At 42.2% G+C, this 15725-nt stretch overlaps 1 protein-coding gene across 1 annotated transcript in view; it reads left to right on the top strand.

Moving 5' to 3' along the window:
* The first annotated feature begins 2123 nt into the window (after nucleotides 1-2123).
* Nucleotides 2124-15725, top strand: part of LOC124267479 (ankyrin repeat and KH domain-containing protein mask-like) — a 35132-nt gene continuing 21530 nt past the window's right edge. Inside the window, exon 1 of the mRNA XM_046702395.1 lies at nucleotides 2124-2469. Within this exon, the coding sequence (XP_046558351.1) occupies nucleotides 2124-2469 (346 nt within the window). The remainder of the gene's footprint in view (nucleotides 2470-15725) is intronic.

Below are 15725 nucleotides of genomic sequence, written 5' to 3'. Positions count from 1 at the left end.
TCCCAGATCGATTTTGTGCACGTCTGGGTCCATCATCATCCACGGTCTCTCCGTGCACGATAGTACACTTCCAGCATGTCCAGCACGAATGCCATCTTGCCGCACCCATTCTGACCACACACGATGGCGCAGTGCGGATCACGATGTAAATCAATATATGGCTGGCACGAATCTTCCATCTTATATTGAGTTGTGCTTCCATAATCACGTACAAATATAAATTTAATTTGCCCTTGGCTTGAGCTTTTTTGGTGATTTGGATGGTGATCCCCTTGCTTCCGTTGTCGATGTGGCTGCTGTGCAACCGACCATTGTCCGTGGATTGCATGTCCAGCTACAGCGCGTAATGGTCTACCAGGTACTTACCGAGCATTACGTTGGATAAACGCAGTTCTTTGGCTACATCGTTGACTTCCGTCACGTTCAATTTGATGGCCGGTAGTTTTTATATTTCGTCCCACTGCTGGTGAGCTCGCATGCCTTGGCTGAACAGCTGGTTGGCAACGCCCTGGACAGTCACTTCCATTTTCGTGATCTCGGGATTGCAAGTGTGATCGCTTCGTCTTCCAAACGGCTTGTATTGCAACATGGGAATGATCCAGATGCCTTTCATCGATCGGGCCGGCACATGCATGTTTATGTTCCACAACGTGTCGCTCTTGTCCTTGACGATCGTCCGGTACTGCAGCACGCAATCGTGCAGGATGGACAGCTTTCCCGAGTACTGGTTACGAATCTGCCGGGCCAGCTCCGGCCTCGTGACTATGTCGAACTTCAGAGAGATGTTGTCGACGATGTAGCTGCCGGCTTCGCCGTTTGGAGTACCAATGACTTTGCCATAGTCATTGAATGTGAGTTCATGTTCCAGCCTGTCGCCAAGCGTGGCCTGGTAATATGGCATGTGCCCCTCGAGCAACTCTAAGTCGAGCAGTATGTAAAACCTGTTCCGGTACGCCATTGCGATAGCTTTTTCATCTGCTGGTATTGAATGGAGCACGGCTTGCATGAAAGCTTTTCCCACATGTAGGGCGTTCGCAAGGCAGTGAGCTTAACAAAGGCCTTGATACAACATGTCATTGTGTTCGCTCGCGGTTTTCCAGAGGTCCATGTAAGTGAAAAACACATCGCTGTCGTTGATGCTCAGAACCTCATTCCTGCTGATTTTGAAGGTGGTTTTCTTGACGATGGCGCGACCCAGGTTGCGCACGATCGTGCGTTCGTCGTTCGTCCGCTTCAAAGTGATCTGAAAAGCCAGTCGAGCCGTGCTGGGACGATGATGTCATTCGCGCCCCGGTTGGGGAATCAGCAGCAGCGTTTGGTTTTGATCGATCGTGCTCGGATTGTTGGTGATGGTCACTGACTGACACATGGCTTTGATGCTGAGTGGCTCTCCAATCTTCGGAAAGGATCTAGCTTTCGTCTGTATTGCAACATTGTTTATATTGAAAATATAGAAACATAGGTTTCGACAGCCAGCCTCTGCTGGAAGATGACGATGCAGCGGACACCTCGTTCATGGGGGACACCTTGGGCAACGAACTTTTAAAGCAGACTGAACCACTGAGGCGTGACTATTTCAAGTTTGAAATTGACAACAAGGGCCGCTGTGATTGAAAGCCCATCCGGAGGTCGATCTCATGAACGAACACACGATAAAACAGCTCGACCTGTCAACACTAGCCAGGCGCCATGGTGGTAATCAACTGATCCGCAACAAATTAAACCTGCTAGTTTACGGCGGCGCACAACCCTATTCATCTATATGAATTCACAACATCAATAACAGAGTCTATATAATAACATATTTCTTTGGCTGATAATCGCCCACCCCTTCTAAAAACAACAATATTGGTTTTATCGAGGTTAACTTCAAGTCCCCATTTATCAGAATATGATTCTAAAATATTCAATTGTTTTTGTAGTCCCAAAGCTACGTCAGATATAAGAATGACATCATCTGCAAAAAGAAATAGACCTTCCACGCTGCTGGGAGCCATGCCGGTGAAAACGGAAAATGACGGCAGAACCGAATCGCCATCATAGAATTTGAAAATATCAGTTTTAGACATTAAACACGATCCCATAAGTAAAGGATATCTCAGCGCGATGCTGCACATATGACAATGACCAAGTCTCAAGGAACACGCATTATAAAATGCGCCAACATAGCGATCTCCGACCTCGGGGACAAGTGCGGAGTCTACAACAAACTGTATGCCTTGCAACTGAAAAACAACATTTACAAACACATCAAACTGCCCCTTACTGCCGCCAGTAGTAAGAACGACCTAGGCGATTCCATCGACACAGAGGGATTGGTCAACAACACGCGCTACGACCTGGTCCGCAACAACGAGGACGATAACCCAAGCGTTCCAGGGAAGGCTATTCCACCTGGACGACGCCGAGACCACGGCCATCTCCAGAAACACGCAGTACACTCTCATCTTCAAGGACGAGAACAAGTTTGTAGTAGTGCCATCCAAAATCAACTGGAATATTAACATCACGCTCGGCTCTCCCCACATTTTCACGGACAACAAAAATCACTATCTGACGAAAGTCGTGAACAACGGAATGCTGCTCGTGGCTTAGGTCCCGATTCAAAGACGCAGCGTGATGATCAGTGTGCCGACGGAAAAAGTAGCGCACACGCTATTGAGTAAACCTGGGATGCAAAACATGGGATTGGCGATGGTGTCGGAATTCGACAGCGTGGTTGACATCCTGGAAAATCTGCCGAGAAAATTCCATGCTGTACATCCAAGTTTACCTCTGCGAACTGCCTTCAGCGTGTGACGTCGTCGAAATCGTGAAAGGGATCGAACTCCTCTGGGCCAGACAACAACAATACCAAGTTTGCTCCGTTTACGTGCGGGTGAACGTGAATGCCTACACCAGACTGCAGGGAGTCACCATGACCGTGGAAGACACGATATTGCTCACTAAAACTTTCCTACCCGACAATATACATCTTATGGGTTTGAAGTGCACGTCCGAGCAATTATCCGAAAACCAATTAAAAACCATTTCTTAACATATATGTATGATGAACCATCATCCACGCCCGGCGATCTCGGGGATATGGAGGGATTCGATCTGCCTGGTGAGGAAAACACCTTGTACGTCATGCACTTAAAAGAAAACTTGTATGAGCGGGTGTCACTAGTAGACTTCTAAGAGCCTAACTGGTTGATCGTCATGACCCTCACCTCACCCCACATATCTTTTAAAAACAATGGTTACGTGTCGGAAATTACTAACAACGGGATCCTTCTCACGTCTTTCACTCCAGGTTTTGATATACAAGTTTTATGAATACCAGGTCACACAGGCAACATGTGAGCTTCAAATGACGTGGCTTCATATTTACAGTTTGACGTACCCGATTACCAACGTGATCTTTTCGATTCAAATTTGACTATGAAATCACACACCAAGCTCGTAATAGAAGTCTATCTCGCAGACGCTCGTGGGTCACAATGAACACTTTTGGTTGGGTTGACAATACGCTGGTTCGACAGACACAATCACCAACGTTGTTGTATCGACACCCTTAGTAAGCCTCGAAGGGCTTCGTGTTATACAAAAAAATTCGTTTCTTGTCTCGAATATGTACGTGTACGATAATCTAAACCTTATCAGCCTCAAATATATACTGAGTCAAAAAAGAAACTTCACATTCTTTCCACAGGGCACTATAAAGGAACAAGAGATGGTAAGATGGTTAAATTGTTATTATTTCATTGGTGAGATCTGTGTGATCTACTCGATACACCGACAGTGCCATAATCAGTTCCATTAGGCTACACCCCCGTTCCAAAACATGGGTATACAGAATGTGAAGTCACAAGAATAAAAATGCGAAATTTCTCAGTTCAATATCGTGTATGACCGCCCTGCGCATTCTCCACTGCCAAACACCGTCTCCTCATCAACTGCCTGATGCTTGTGAACACGTGGTTGGGGATTCGGCGCCATTGCTCTTGCAAGGCAGCGCCAAGTTCCTGCAAATTCTGAGGTTGGTTCCTAAGACCACGAAGCCTTCTCCCAAGTGCATCCCAAACGTGCTCTATTGGATTAAGGTCAGGGGACCTCGATGACCAGTCCACGATGTTGATTCCAGCGTTTTGAAGGAAATTTCGTGTCAACATCGCGGTATGCGGCCGAGCATTATCATGCTGGAACTGTAGACCATGGTCATGAGCCGCCATGAAAGGAACGAGTTCAGGGGTGAGCACCTGGTCGCGGTAAGCAGCAGCTGTGAGGTTTCCACGGATGACCAGAAGTTGGGAACGGTTGTTCCCACAGAAAGCACCCCACACCATGCAACTTCCGCCCCCGAATCTGTCTACTTCCTGTACAAAACATTGGGCATACCGTTCACGACATCGTCTCCAGACTCTATGCCTGCTGACAGTGAATCTGAGGGTAAACCTGGATTCATCGCTAAAGACGATTGATTCCAGTCTCTCTGGGTCCATCGGAGGTGACATTGGGCCCACAGCAGACGTTGACGTTGATGAAACGGCGTCAATATTGGCCCACAATATGGACGTCGAGAATGGAGATTGGCAGCCCGCAACCGATTTCGAATGGTCTGTGAGGACAGTCGACCTCTAAACATCTCAGCCCTGGTTCGTGTAGGCGGCAGAAATCTCTCACGTAGGTGACGTAGGACGATTTGACGGTTTTCTGCTCATGATGGCACACGTGGACGACCCGACCTTGGGCGATCAGAAGTTGTGCCAGTTTGTTGTAGACGACCTCGCAAGTCATACACAGTATGACGGCTGCATCCCATTGCTCTTGCGACGTCAATAACTGATCTTCCCGCTTGCAACATGCCAGCGGCACATTCACGTTGCACATTTGACAATCGTGGCATTTCAAGTACCGTTAGAACTGTGGTTTAAATGTGCTTTTTTCAATTCTTGAGGCCAATGCAAACACGTGCATATGAAGAAAACTTCGATGCGAAGATCACGTGATCGACTGCACGTGCAAAACCTGATTTGGCACTAACATCATTTGCACAACGAATGGATGGGTTTGAGTGGGTTTTGCTAACGTTTTTCTAGAGTCGAAAGATAGGAATCCCATTTCGGATACATAGATGTATCATCAGAAAAAAATTATTCATTATTTTTCAAATTACATTTTGTGAAGTTTCTTTTTTGACTCAGTATATTAAGATTTTTACTGCTTTCAAAGTGCATTAGTGGGCACGAACGGTGAGCTGGCCACGTGGTAAAAGATTCAGCCCGACATGACGTTCAATCCATCTGTAAGAAACATATTTGGAGGAATTCGTTGGCATGTGGTTTACAGTCAAATCATACATCACTATATCATTTCTGTCTGGTATATGATGACTGACTGACTGGGTATGGTTTTACGCCGCTTTTAGCAATATTCCAGCAACATCACGGCGGGGGACACCAGAAATGGGCTTCACACATTGTACCCATGTGGGGATTCGAACCCGGGTCTTCGGCGTGACGAGCGAACGCTTTGACCATTAGGCTACCCCACCGCCCCGGTATATGATGAAGCTAACGGAATAATCCGAGTGGACCCGAAAAATCGGGAGCTACTTCCATGTGATCTGGTCTAAGTGGGTTGTGTCGAGACCTGTGGACATACAGCCAGGCTCAACGTCTCTTGGTACATTATATGCTAATCAACTAATAATTACAAAATGCTTCTGTCTATCCTATTCTCCATGACTTGGTTTGGCTGATGTGAAACATTTCGATAATTGCAGAAATGTGCTCCTGTCCGAAACTCATTTCTCAAAGTCCAGTTGGACAAGTGAGAATGATTATGAATGGAGGTTGTTTAATGGTCGACAGCACGTTGGGAGACGATCAAATGTGTAGGGTTGTCAGGCTCAGTGTGGTTGATTGTATGTCACCGTCTCTCTACGGTGTTGATCGTTACTCATAATATCAATCACTTGATTGTCTGGTGCAGTCATCTTTATTAATAAATGTTATTTTCCTGTTTGTATTCGACAAAATTTGAATCAAGCATGCCCTTTCCATGAAGGTTTCATAAAGCCTCCGTGGGCTCAGCCTCAAAAGTTGTTTGATCAAATGTACATTGCCTTAGTAAGATGCCAATGAGTGAGTGAGTGAGTTAAAATTTATAGTCCCATCGGCAATATTTCAGCCATAGTGAGACTTAAAAAGTTATAAATTAACAATAAACACAATTACATTATAAAACACCTGTCGACGAAGGACAGTAAAACAACTAGATTATCACAGGAATAAATTTAAGACTAGTAATTAAATCTAAAATATTTTACCTATAAATGACAATACAATATAAAAACCGGCTATGGCTTGCCAACAACTGAAGGTAGATCACCATACTAGGGACCATAGGGACTTACAGTACATTTGCTTCCTGCATGGACCCTAGCTGGATTTACATCATCCTTTCAACTGTCAGCAATTTAGATACATCTAGCCATACATTAAAATTACACATATTCTACGAGTAAAAAAAGGAAGGTTTGAATTTACCTTGAATTTTTTTGGACTTACGTACCCTCTCAGGAGGACAATAATTTTACAGTACTTTAACCCCCCTCGAGGATACAGCCACTAACAATCTTAGTAACTAATTCAAACTTCCAATCATAAAATATTTATGTATTTACAAATCATTTAACAAATCTATTTCTTTTAAAAATGCAATAATTAAATGAGAACTGATACTATTAAAAAGATCCTTCATAGTTCGTGATTTAAAATAGTTATCCCTTGTGATGGAATAGACATGCTTGACCGTGATTCTTTCATCACAAGGGATGCAAAACGGAGGATCCTCACCTTTCAATAGGTATTCATGAGTATATCTTGTGTGACCAATACGACATCGTCGCATGATGACCTTTTCAAATCTGGACTGACAACCCGAGTAGGTGTAACCAATATAACGTTTTATTACATGTAATTTATTGATACCAACTTGGGTGTCCCACTTCTTCTGCATCAGATCACGGATGTAGGTTCTAATGCTGGCTTTGTAATCAGAGTATAGAATAAGAAGTGGTGTCACAGATTTGTTGAGTGCTGCCTTAGCAGCAAGATCGGCCATTGTGTTCCCAGAAATGCTAACATGGCTTGGTAACCAACAAAAGACGATGTCGCATTGGCCAGTAGCAAGATCATTATACATTTCAATAATTTCCATTAAAAGTGGATATTTACAAGAAAGGTAAATTATGTACCTCAATTCCAAAAGTATAAAAACAGCAAGAAAAGAAACCTATTAATTTTTCTTCAGATAATGGGGAAGATTATAATGAGGTGTTTTCGATTCATGGGCTCCATACTGCTCTTGACCAGGCCCACGATACTGCTACAGGAGCTGATAACATCCATTATCAACTTCAGAAGCATTTACCGGAATCATGTTTAGAGACCCTTTTGAATATTTTTTGTGCTATTTGGACTTCTGGAGAGTTTCCTTCTTCATGGCGTGATGCTATAATTGTCCAGATCCCTAAACCTGGACGTGATCATACGGATCCTTCGAATTATCGACCGATTTCTCTAACAAGCTGTGTTTGCAAAACCATGGAACGCATGATAAGTAATCGACTTGTTTGGTACTTGGAAACAAATAACCTTTCAGAAGTACTGTCGATCACTTAGTACGTTTGGAATCATTTGTTAAAAACGCTCTAATTAATAAACAACACGCTGTGTCTATCTTTTTGATCTTGAAAAGGCATATGACACTACGTGGAAATATGGCATTTTAAAAGATTAACATGGCTTCGGATTGCGAGGCCGTTTGCCCCAATTTATAGCCAACTTTTTAAAGGACAGACAATTTCAAGTCCGTGTAGGTTCTACCCTGTCTGATCATTACAATCAGGATCAGGGTGTCCCACAAGGCAGTATTTTGTCTGTCACACTATTTAGTATAAAAATAAATAGTTTATCAAAAGTTTTAAACGATTCAGTTGATGGATCGATATTTGTGGATGATTTTAATGTTTCCTGTCGTGGTAAAAATATGCATACTATTGAACGGCAACTGCAATTATGTTTAAACAAAATATATAAATGGTGTCTTGAAAACGGCTTTAAATTTTCTAAGTCAAAAACAAATTGCATACAGTTTTGTAGAAAATATAAGCCGCATAAGGACCCTGAACTAAATTTAAATGGCATTCCCATCAAAGTTGTCAAGGAGGCCAAGTTCTTGGGTCTAATTTTGACTCCCATTTAACGTTTCTTCCTCATATCAAATCCCTAAAAAATAAATGCCTGAAGGCACTCGATTTATTAAAAGTCGTGTCTCATTCAAAATGGGGAGGGGATCAATCTACCCTGTTGCATCTATATAGATCACTGGTCCGCTCGAAGCTTGATTATGGCTCCATTGTGTATGGTGGAGCCTGCAAAAGCAACCTAAAACTACTTGATTCTGTCCACCACCAGGGTCTAAGACTTTGTCTTGGGGCTTTTCGTTCGAACTTCTCCTGTTGACAGTCTCTATGTCGAGGCAGATGAGCCATCTCTTGCACAACGCCGTACCAAACTATCTTTACAATATATTACAAAACTATACTCTCACAAATCTAACCCTGCATATAACTGTGTCTTCAATCCCCTCTATGAGGATTTATACACCAAGAAACCTTCTCTTGTTCCGCCTCTTGGTTTAAGAATTAAACCATTTCTTTCTGCTGCCGGAATTGAGCTGGAAAATATATCTCCTTCCCGTCTTCTTTCTTCTCCGCCTTGGCAACTGGTGAGGCCTGAAGTTGACCTAACTCGGACAAAGTTTAAGAAATCTGAAACTAATGAATTACAGTATAAACAAGAATATAATCAATTAAAAATCAAATATAATACATACAAATCCTTATTTACAGATGGGTCCAAGGACGGTGGCGCAGTGGCATGTGCCACTGTCATTGGATCCAGAACAATATCTTCTAGAATACCTGATAACAGCTCTATATTTACAACAGAAGCAAACGCCATCTTAACAGCTCTTAAATATCAACATCCCAAACATAAACAATATATAATATTTTCTGACTCTCTTTCTTGCCTTCAGGCTATTAAAAATCTCTCTTGCAAACATCCACTTTTAATTGAAATAATCGAATTATATAATGATCTTGCTACTGGCCAATGCGACATCGTCTTCTGTTGGTTACCTAGCCGTGTTGGCATTTCTGGGAATACTTTGGCTGATCTTGCTGCCAAGGCAGCACTCAACAAATCTGTGACACCACTTCTTATTCCATACTCTGATTACAAAGCCAGCATTAGAACTTACATCCGTGATCTGATGCAGAAGAAATGGGACACTCAAGTAGGTATTAATAAATTACATAAAATAAAACCCTATATTGGCTACATTTACTTGGGTTGTCAGTCCAGATTTGAAGAGGTCATCATGCGACGATGTCGTATTGGTCACACAAGATATACTCATGAATACCTGTTAAAAGGTGAGGATCCTCCGTTTTGTATCCCTTGTGATGAAAGAATCACGGTCAAGCATTTCCTGCTTGACTGTGTTGAATATTCCATCACAAGGGATATCGATTTCAAATCACGAACTATGAAGGATCTTTTTAGTAATATAAGTTCTCTTTTAATTATTGCATTTTTAAAAGAATTTGATTTGTTAACTGATTTGTAAATAGATAAATATTTTATTATTGGTAATTTAAATTAGTAACTGAGGTTGTTAGTGGCAGTACCCTCAAAGGGGGTTGAAGTAGCGTAAAATTATTGTCCTCCTGAGAGGGTACGTAAGTCCCAAAACATTTAGTGAATTTAAGTGTACCAGGTTTTTAATCGTAGTAATGTTGTGTTTTTAATGTATGGCTAAATCTCAGTATAAACGCCAATGGCTGAAGGGATGGTGTAAATCCAGCTAGGGTCCATGCAGGTAGCAAAGGCACTGTAAGTCCCCATGGTCCCTAGTATGGTGGTCTACCTTCAGTTGTTGGCAATTACTGGCCCATTTTTACATTGTATTGTCTAAAAATAGTTTCTACTTTTAAAGTTATATGCTTGCTCTTTTAACCCATTTTGTGATAATCTAGTGGTTTTACTGTCCTTCGTTGACAGGGTTTTATATATCATCTGTATGTATTAAATATTTAGAACTAGTTTTAGTCACGATATGGCTGAAATATTGCCGATGTGACTTTAAATTTTAACTCGTTCACTACAAGAAAGGTTTTTAATGGCCTGAAGGCACGACAGAGAAACGGAAAAGATTATGTATTGTTTATATTTACGGTGTTTATTCATATATCTAAGAGCTGTTAATATGGCGTTAGCTTCTGCTGTGAAAATAGAGCTGGTATTTGGCAATCGGGAAGATATTGTTCTGGATCCAATGACAGTGGCACAAGCAACCGCACCACCATCCTTGGACCAATCTGTAAATTAGGATTTATATACTGAGTCAAAAAAGAAACTTTACAAAATGTAATTTGAAAAATAATGAATACTTTTTTCTGATGATACATCTATGTATCCGAAATGGGATTCCTATCTTTCGACTCTAGAAAAACGTTAGCAAAACCCACTCAAACCCATCCATTCGTTGTGCAAATGATGTTAGTGCCAAATCAGGTTTTGCACGTGCAGTCGATCACGTGATCTTCGCATCGAAGTTTTCTTCATATGCACGTGTTTGCATTGGCCTCAAGAATTGAAAAAACACTCTTTTAAACCACAGTTCTAACGGTACTTGAAATGCCACGATTGTCAAATGTGCAACGTGAATGTACCGTTGGCATGTTGCAAGCGGGAAGATCAGTTATTGACGTCGCAAGAGCAATGGGATGCAGCCGTCGTACTGTGTATGACTTGCGAGGTCGTCTACAACAAACTGGCACCACTTCTGATCGCCCAAGGTCGGGTCGTCCACGTGTGACGTCACGAGCAGACGACCGTCAAATCGTCCTACGTCACCTACGTGAGAGATTTCTGCCGGCTACACGAACCAGGGCTGAGATGTTTAGAGGTCGACTGTCCTCACAGACCATTCGAAATCGGTTGCGGGCTGCCAATCTCCATTCTCGACGTCCATATCGTAGGCCAATATTGACGCCGTTTCATCAACGGCAACGTCTGCTGTGGGCCCAATGTCACCTCCGATGGACCCAGAGAGACTGGAATCGAGTCGTCTTTAGCGATGAATCAGATTCGCGGACGGCAGGCATAGAGTCTGGAGACGACGTCGTGAACGGTATGCCCAATGTTGTGTACAGGAAGTAGACAGATTCGGGGGCGGAAGTTGCATGGTGTGGGGTGCTTTCTGTGGGAACAACCGTTCCCGACTTCTGGTCATCCGTGGAAACCTCACAGCTGCTGCTTACCGCGACCAGGTGCTCACCCCTGAACTCGTTCCTTTCATGGCGGCTCATGGCCCAGGTCTACAGTTCCAGCATGAAAATGCTCGGCCGCATACCGCGATGTTGACACGAAATTTCCTTCAAAACGCTGGAATCAACGTCATGGACTGGCCATCGAGGTCCCCTGACCTTAATCCAATAGAGCACGTTTGGGATGCACTTGGGAGAAGGCTTCGTGGTCTTAGGAACCAACCTCAGAATTTGCAGGAACTTGGCGCTGCCTTGCAAGAGCAATGGCGCAGAATCCCCAACCACGTGTTCACAAGCATCAGGCAGTCGATGAGGAGACGGTGTTTGGCAGTGGTGAATCCGCAGGGCGGTCATACACGATATTGAACTGAGAAATTTCGCATTTTTATTCTTGTGACTTCACATTCTGTATACCCATGTTTTGGAACGGCGGTGTAGCCTAATGGAACTGATTATGGCACTGTCGGTGTATCGAGTACATCACACAGATCTCAGCAATGAAATAATAACAATTTAACCATCTTACCATCTCTTGTTCTTTAATAGTGCCCTGAAGAAAGAATGTGAAGTTTCTTTTTTGACTCAGTATATGTATTATATTTACTTTTTAATTGATTATATTCTTGTTTATATTGTAAGTCATTAGTTTCTGATGTTTAAAATTTAGTGAGTGTAAGGTCGACTTGTGGCATAACCAATTGCCAAGGAGGAGAAGAAAGAAGACGGGAAGGAGATATATTTTCCAGCTCAATGCCGGCAGCAGTAATGAATGGCTAAACCCTGAGCCCAAGAGGCGGAACAAGAGAAGATTTCTTGTTGTACAAATCCTCATAAAGAGGATTAAAGATACAGTGAAATGCAGGATTAGACTCATTAGAATAAAGTTTGGTAATATATTGGAATGATAATTTTATAAGGCGTTGTGTAAGAGATGGCTCATCTGCCTCGACGTAGAGACTGTCAACAGGAGACGTTCTAAAGGACCCAAGACAAAGTCTTAGACCTTGGTGTTGGACAGAATCAAGTAGTTTTAGGCTGCTTTTGCAGGCTCCACCATATACGATAGAGCCGTAATCAAGTTTTGAGCGGACCAATGATCGATATAGGTGTAGGAGGGTAGTTTGATCCCCTTCCCACTTTGAGTTGGAAACAACTTTCAACAAATCGAGTGCCTTCAGGCCTTTGGCTTTTAGTGATTTTATATGCTGCAAAAAAGTTAAATGGGAGTCGAAAATTAGACCCAAGAACTTGACCTCCTTTACAACTTTGACTGGAGTGCCATTTAAAGATAGTTCTGGGTCCTTATGAGGCTTATATTTTCTACAGAAGTGTAGACCGATTCGTTTTTGACTTAGGAAATTTAAAGCCGTTTTCGAGACACCATTTATCTATTTTATTTAAACACATCTGCAGTTGCCGTTCAATGGTATGCATATTCTTACCGCGACAAGAAATATTAAACTCATCCACAAAAAGACATCCATCAATTGAATCGTTTAAAACCTTGGATAAACTGTTGATCTTGATGCTAAACAGTGTGAAAGAAAAAAATACTGCCTTAGAGGAACACCCTGATCCTGATTGTAATGATCAGACAGGGTTGAACCCACTCGGACTTGAAATTGCCCGTCTTTTAAAAACTGTGATATGAAAAGAGGCAAACGGCCTCTCAAACCAAAATCATGTAAATCCTTCAAAATGCCATGCTTCCAGGTCGTATCATAAGCTTTCTCAAGATCAAAGAAAATTGATACAGTATGTTGTTTATTTACTATAGCATTTTTAACAAAGGATTCTAAACGTACAAAATGATCAATGGTACTACGATTTTTCCTGAAACCACATTGAATATTTGTAATAAGGTTATTGGTTTCAAGATACCATGTTAATCTATTATTTACCATTCGTTCCATGGTTTTACAGACACAACTCGTTAAAGAGATAGGTCTGTAGTTAGACGGATCAGTATGATCCCGGCCAGGTTTTGGTATTGGGACCACAATGGCAATACGCCATGAAGTAGGAAATTCTCCAGACGTCCATATTTGGTCAAATATATCTAAAAGTGTCATCAGACATGGTTCAGGTAAGTGTTTTAGTAGCTGGTAATGTATATTAGTAATAATAGTAGCTGGTAATGTATATTAGAAAATAATTCATTATAATCTTCACCATTGTCTGAGTTAAAATTGATTCTTTTTCTTCTCCTGTTGTTTCTGGTGTTTTTGAAACTCAGGGACATAATTTGATGATGAAGAGTGATTGGCAAGTGTTTCGCCAATTTTATTTGCTATTTCAACTTTATTAGTTAAGAGATTATCACCATCCTTCAGATGGTGTACAGTAGATTTAGAACCTTTGCCCTTTATTCTTTGGACCATGTTCCACACCCTTGACATAGGTGTACGTGAATTTATTTTAGAAACATAGTTCCTCCAAGACTGACGCTTATTCTGTTTAAATAAGCGTCGAGCCTTGGCATTTAAAATGTTTACTTTATCTAAATTATGGACAGTAGGATGTCGGCGAAAATATATTTCTGCTTTCTTCCTACTCTTTCTGGCCTGTTTACGTTCATTACTGAACCATGGTTTACGAATATGTGGAAATGCAGAGGACTTGGGTATAGCTTGGTCAGCAATGTTGTTTAAGAATATCTGAAAACAACTGTATGGGATCTTCACTGTTCGCAAAAAACATCAGGATTTATGTGATCAATACAGAGTGACTTATATAATGACCAATCAGCCCTGGCAAAGTTCCTTCTTGATACAGGTGGATGTTTTTGAGAATGGTGGGGAAATGATCACTCCAACATAGGTCATCATGGACCATCCATTCAAAATCATTATATAAGTTGGAATCGGCAAGTGACAAATCCAGGAAGGAATATGTTCCCGTAGCTGGATGTAAATAATTGGCTGACTCGTCATTGCAAATACATAAATTATTACCGGAAATAAATTCCTCAAGGATTTTACCTTTATTATTAGTATGGACACTTCCCCAAAGCGGGTGTGTCCGTTCAGGTCGCCCATGATAACACCTGGCTTTGGAAGCTGGTCACAGAATTTTGAAGGTCCGATTGCCGAATATTAGACGACAGAGGAATATACAAGCTGCATAGAGTCAAGTTGGACAGGGCTATATATGACACCCTGCCGCACTAATATTGAAGCACCTCCTGTTGCTCTATCAGGAGCCCTGGAGGAGAGAATGAGTGGTAATCACTGTACTGTCGTAAATCAAAGGTGTCTGTATTTTTTAGATATGTCTCTTGGAGACATAATGCTGACGGTCGGAAATCTTGAATTAGTAACATTACTGTATTTCGTTAAAGTTATTTTAAGTCCTCTGCAGTTCCACTGAATTATATTGGCCAATTGAGTCATGGTGCCTCAATTGGCGATCGTTCGCGTGAATGGGAGGAGGAACCACTCATCCGCCTGTCCAGTGGGGACAAAGTGACTTCCCTATCCAGAGGTCCAAATGAATTTTGGAGAGGAACCTCTAAAGGTGAAGAGTCAGTAGGTGGTTGGTTTCTATTTAATCTTTTCCTTTCTTCCTTTTTGATGGATCGGTGACTGGCTGTGAACTGGCACGTTGCGAAGCAGGCGTTTCTGACGTCTCAGTCTGATCTTCCGTCTGAGACCCAGACGTCGACAGAATGACATGGGCAGTAGGTTGTTTGGATGGGTAAGTAGTTTGTTTGGACGAAAAGACGTTTTTTTCTGACTTGACCCATGTCAAGTCAGTCTGACACGATACGGATGATGTTACCACAGATCTGGAGACTGCAGCCGAGTAGGTTTTAGTCAATGGAGGTGGTATCTGAGTTTGAAACAGTTTCTTTGCCTCCAGGTAAGAGATATTGTTTTGACACTTTATTTTCATAATTTGTGATTCTGTTTGCCACACTGGGCAAGACTTGGAAGATGCAGCATGGGTGCCATTACAGTTGCAGCATTTGAAGTCCTTCTGGCAGTCAGTGCCATCGTGGTTGTCACCACAACGGTGACAAAAAGGAGAGTTCCGACATGAGTTTGAACCATGGCCAAACTTTTGACATTTGTAACATCGGAGTGGAGTTGGAACATACACATCCACTCCGATATTAAAACAGCCTGCTTTGATGGTATCAGGAAGGGACGAGCGCGCAAAAGTCATTAAGTAGGTATTGGCTTTAATGATAGCACCTTCTTTCTTTATAGTGAAACGTTTGACTGCAGTTACCGCCTGGTCTTTCAACTCGGTAGTGATTTCATCCTCGGACATGTTGGACAGGCAACGAGCCCTTTAGTGTCCTGTGCACAGACACAGCAAATTGATAGCAAATTGA

The sequence above is a fragment of the Haliotis rubra genome, unplaced genomic scaffold (genome assembly GCF_003918875.1).
Source record: "Haliotis rubra isolate DU_JTF1 unplaced genomic scaffold, ASM391887v1 Scf1313, whole genome shotgun sequence".
In the NCBI taxonomy this organism is placed as follows: domain Eukaryota; kingdom Metazoa; phylum Mollusca; class Gastropoda; order Lepetellida; family Haliotidae; genus Haliotis; species Haliotis rubra.
This window is presented reverse-complemented; position numbering and strand designations above follow the sequence as displayed.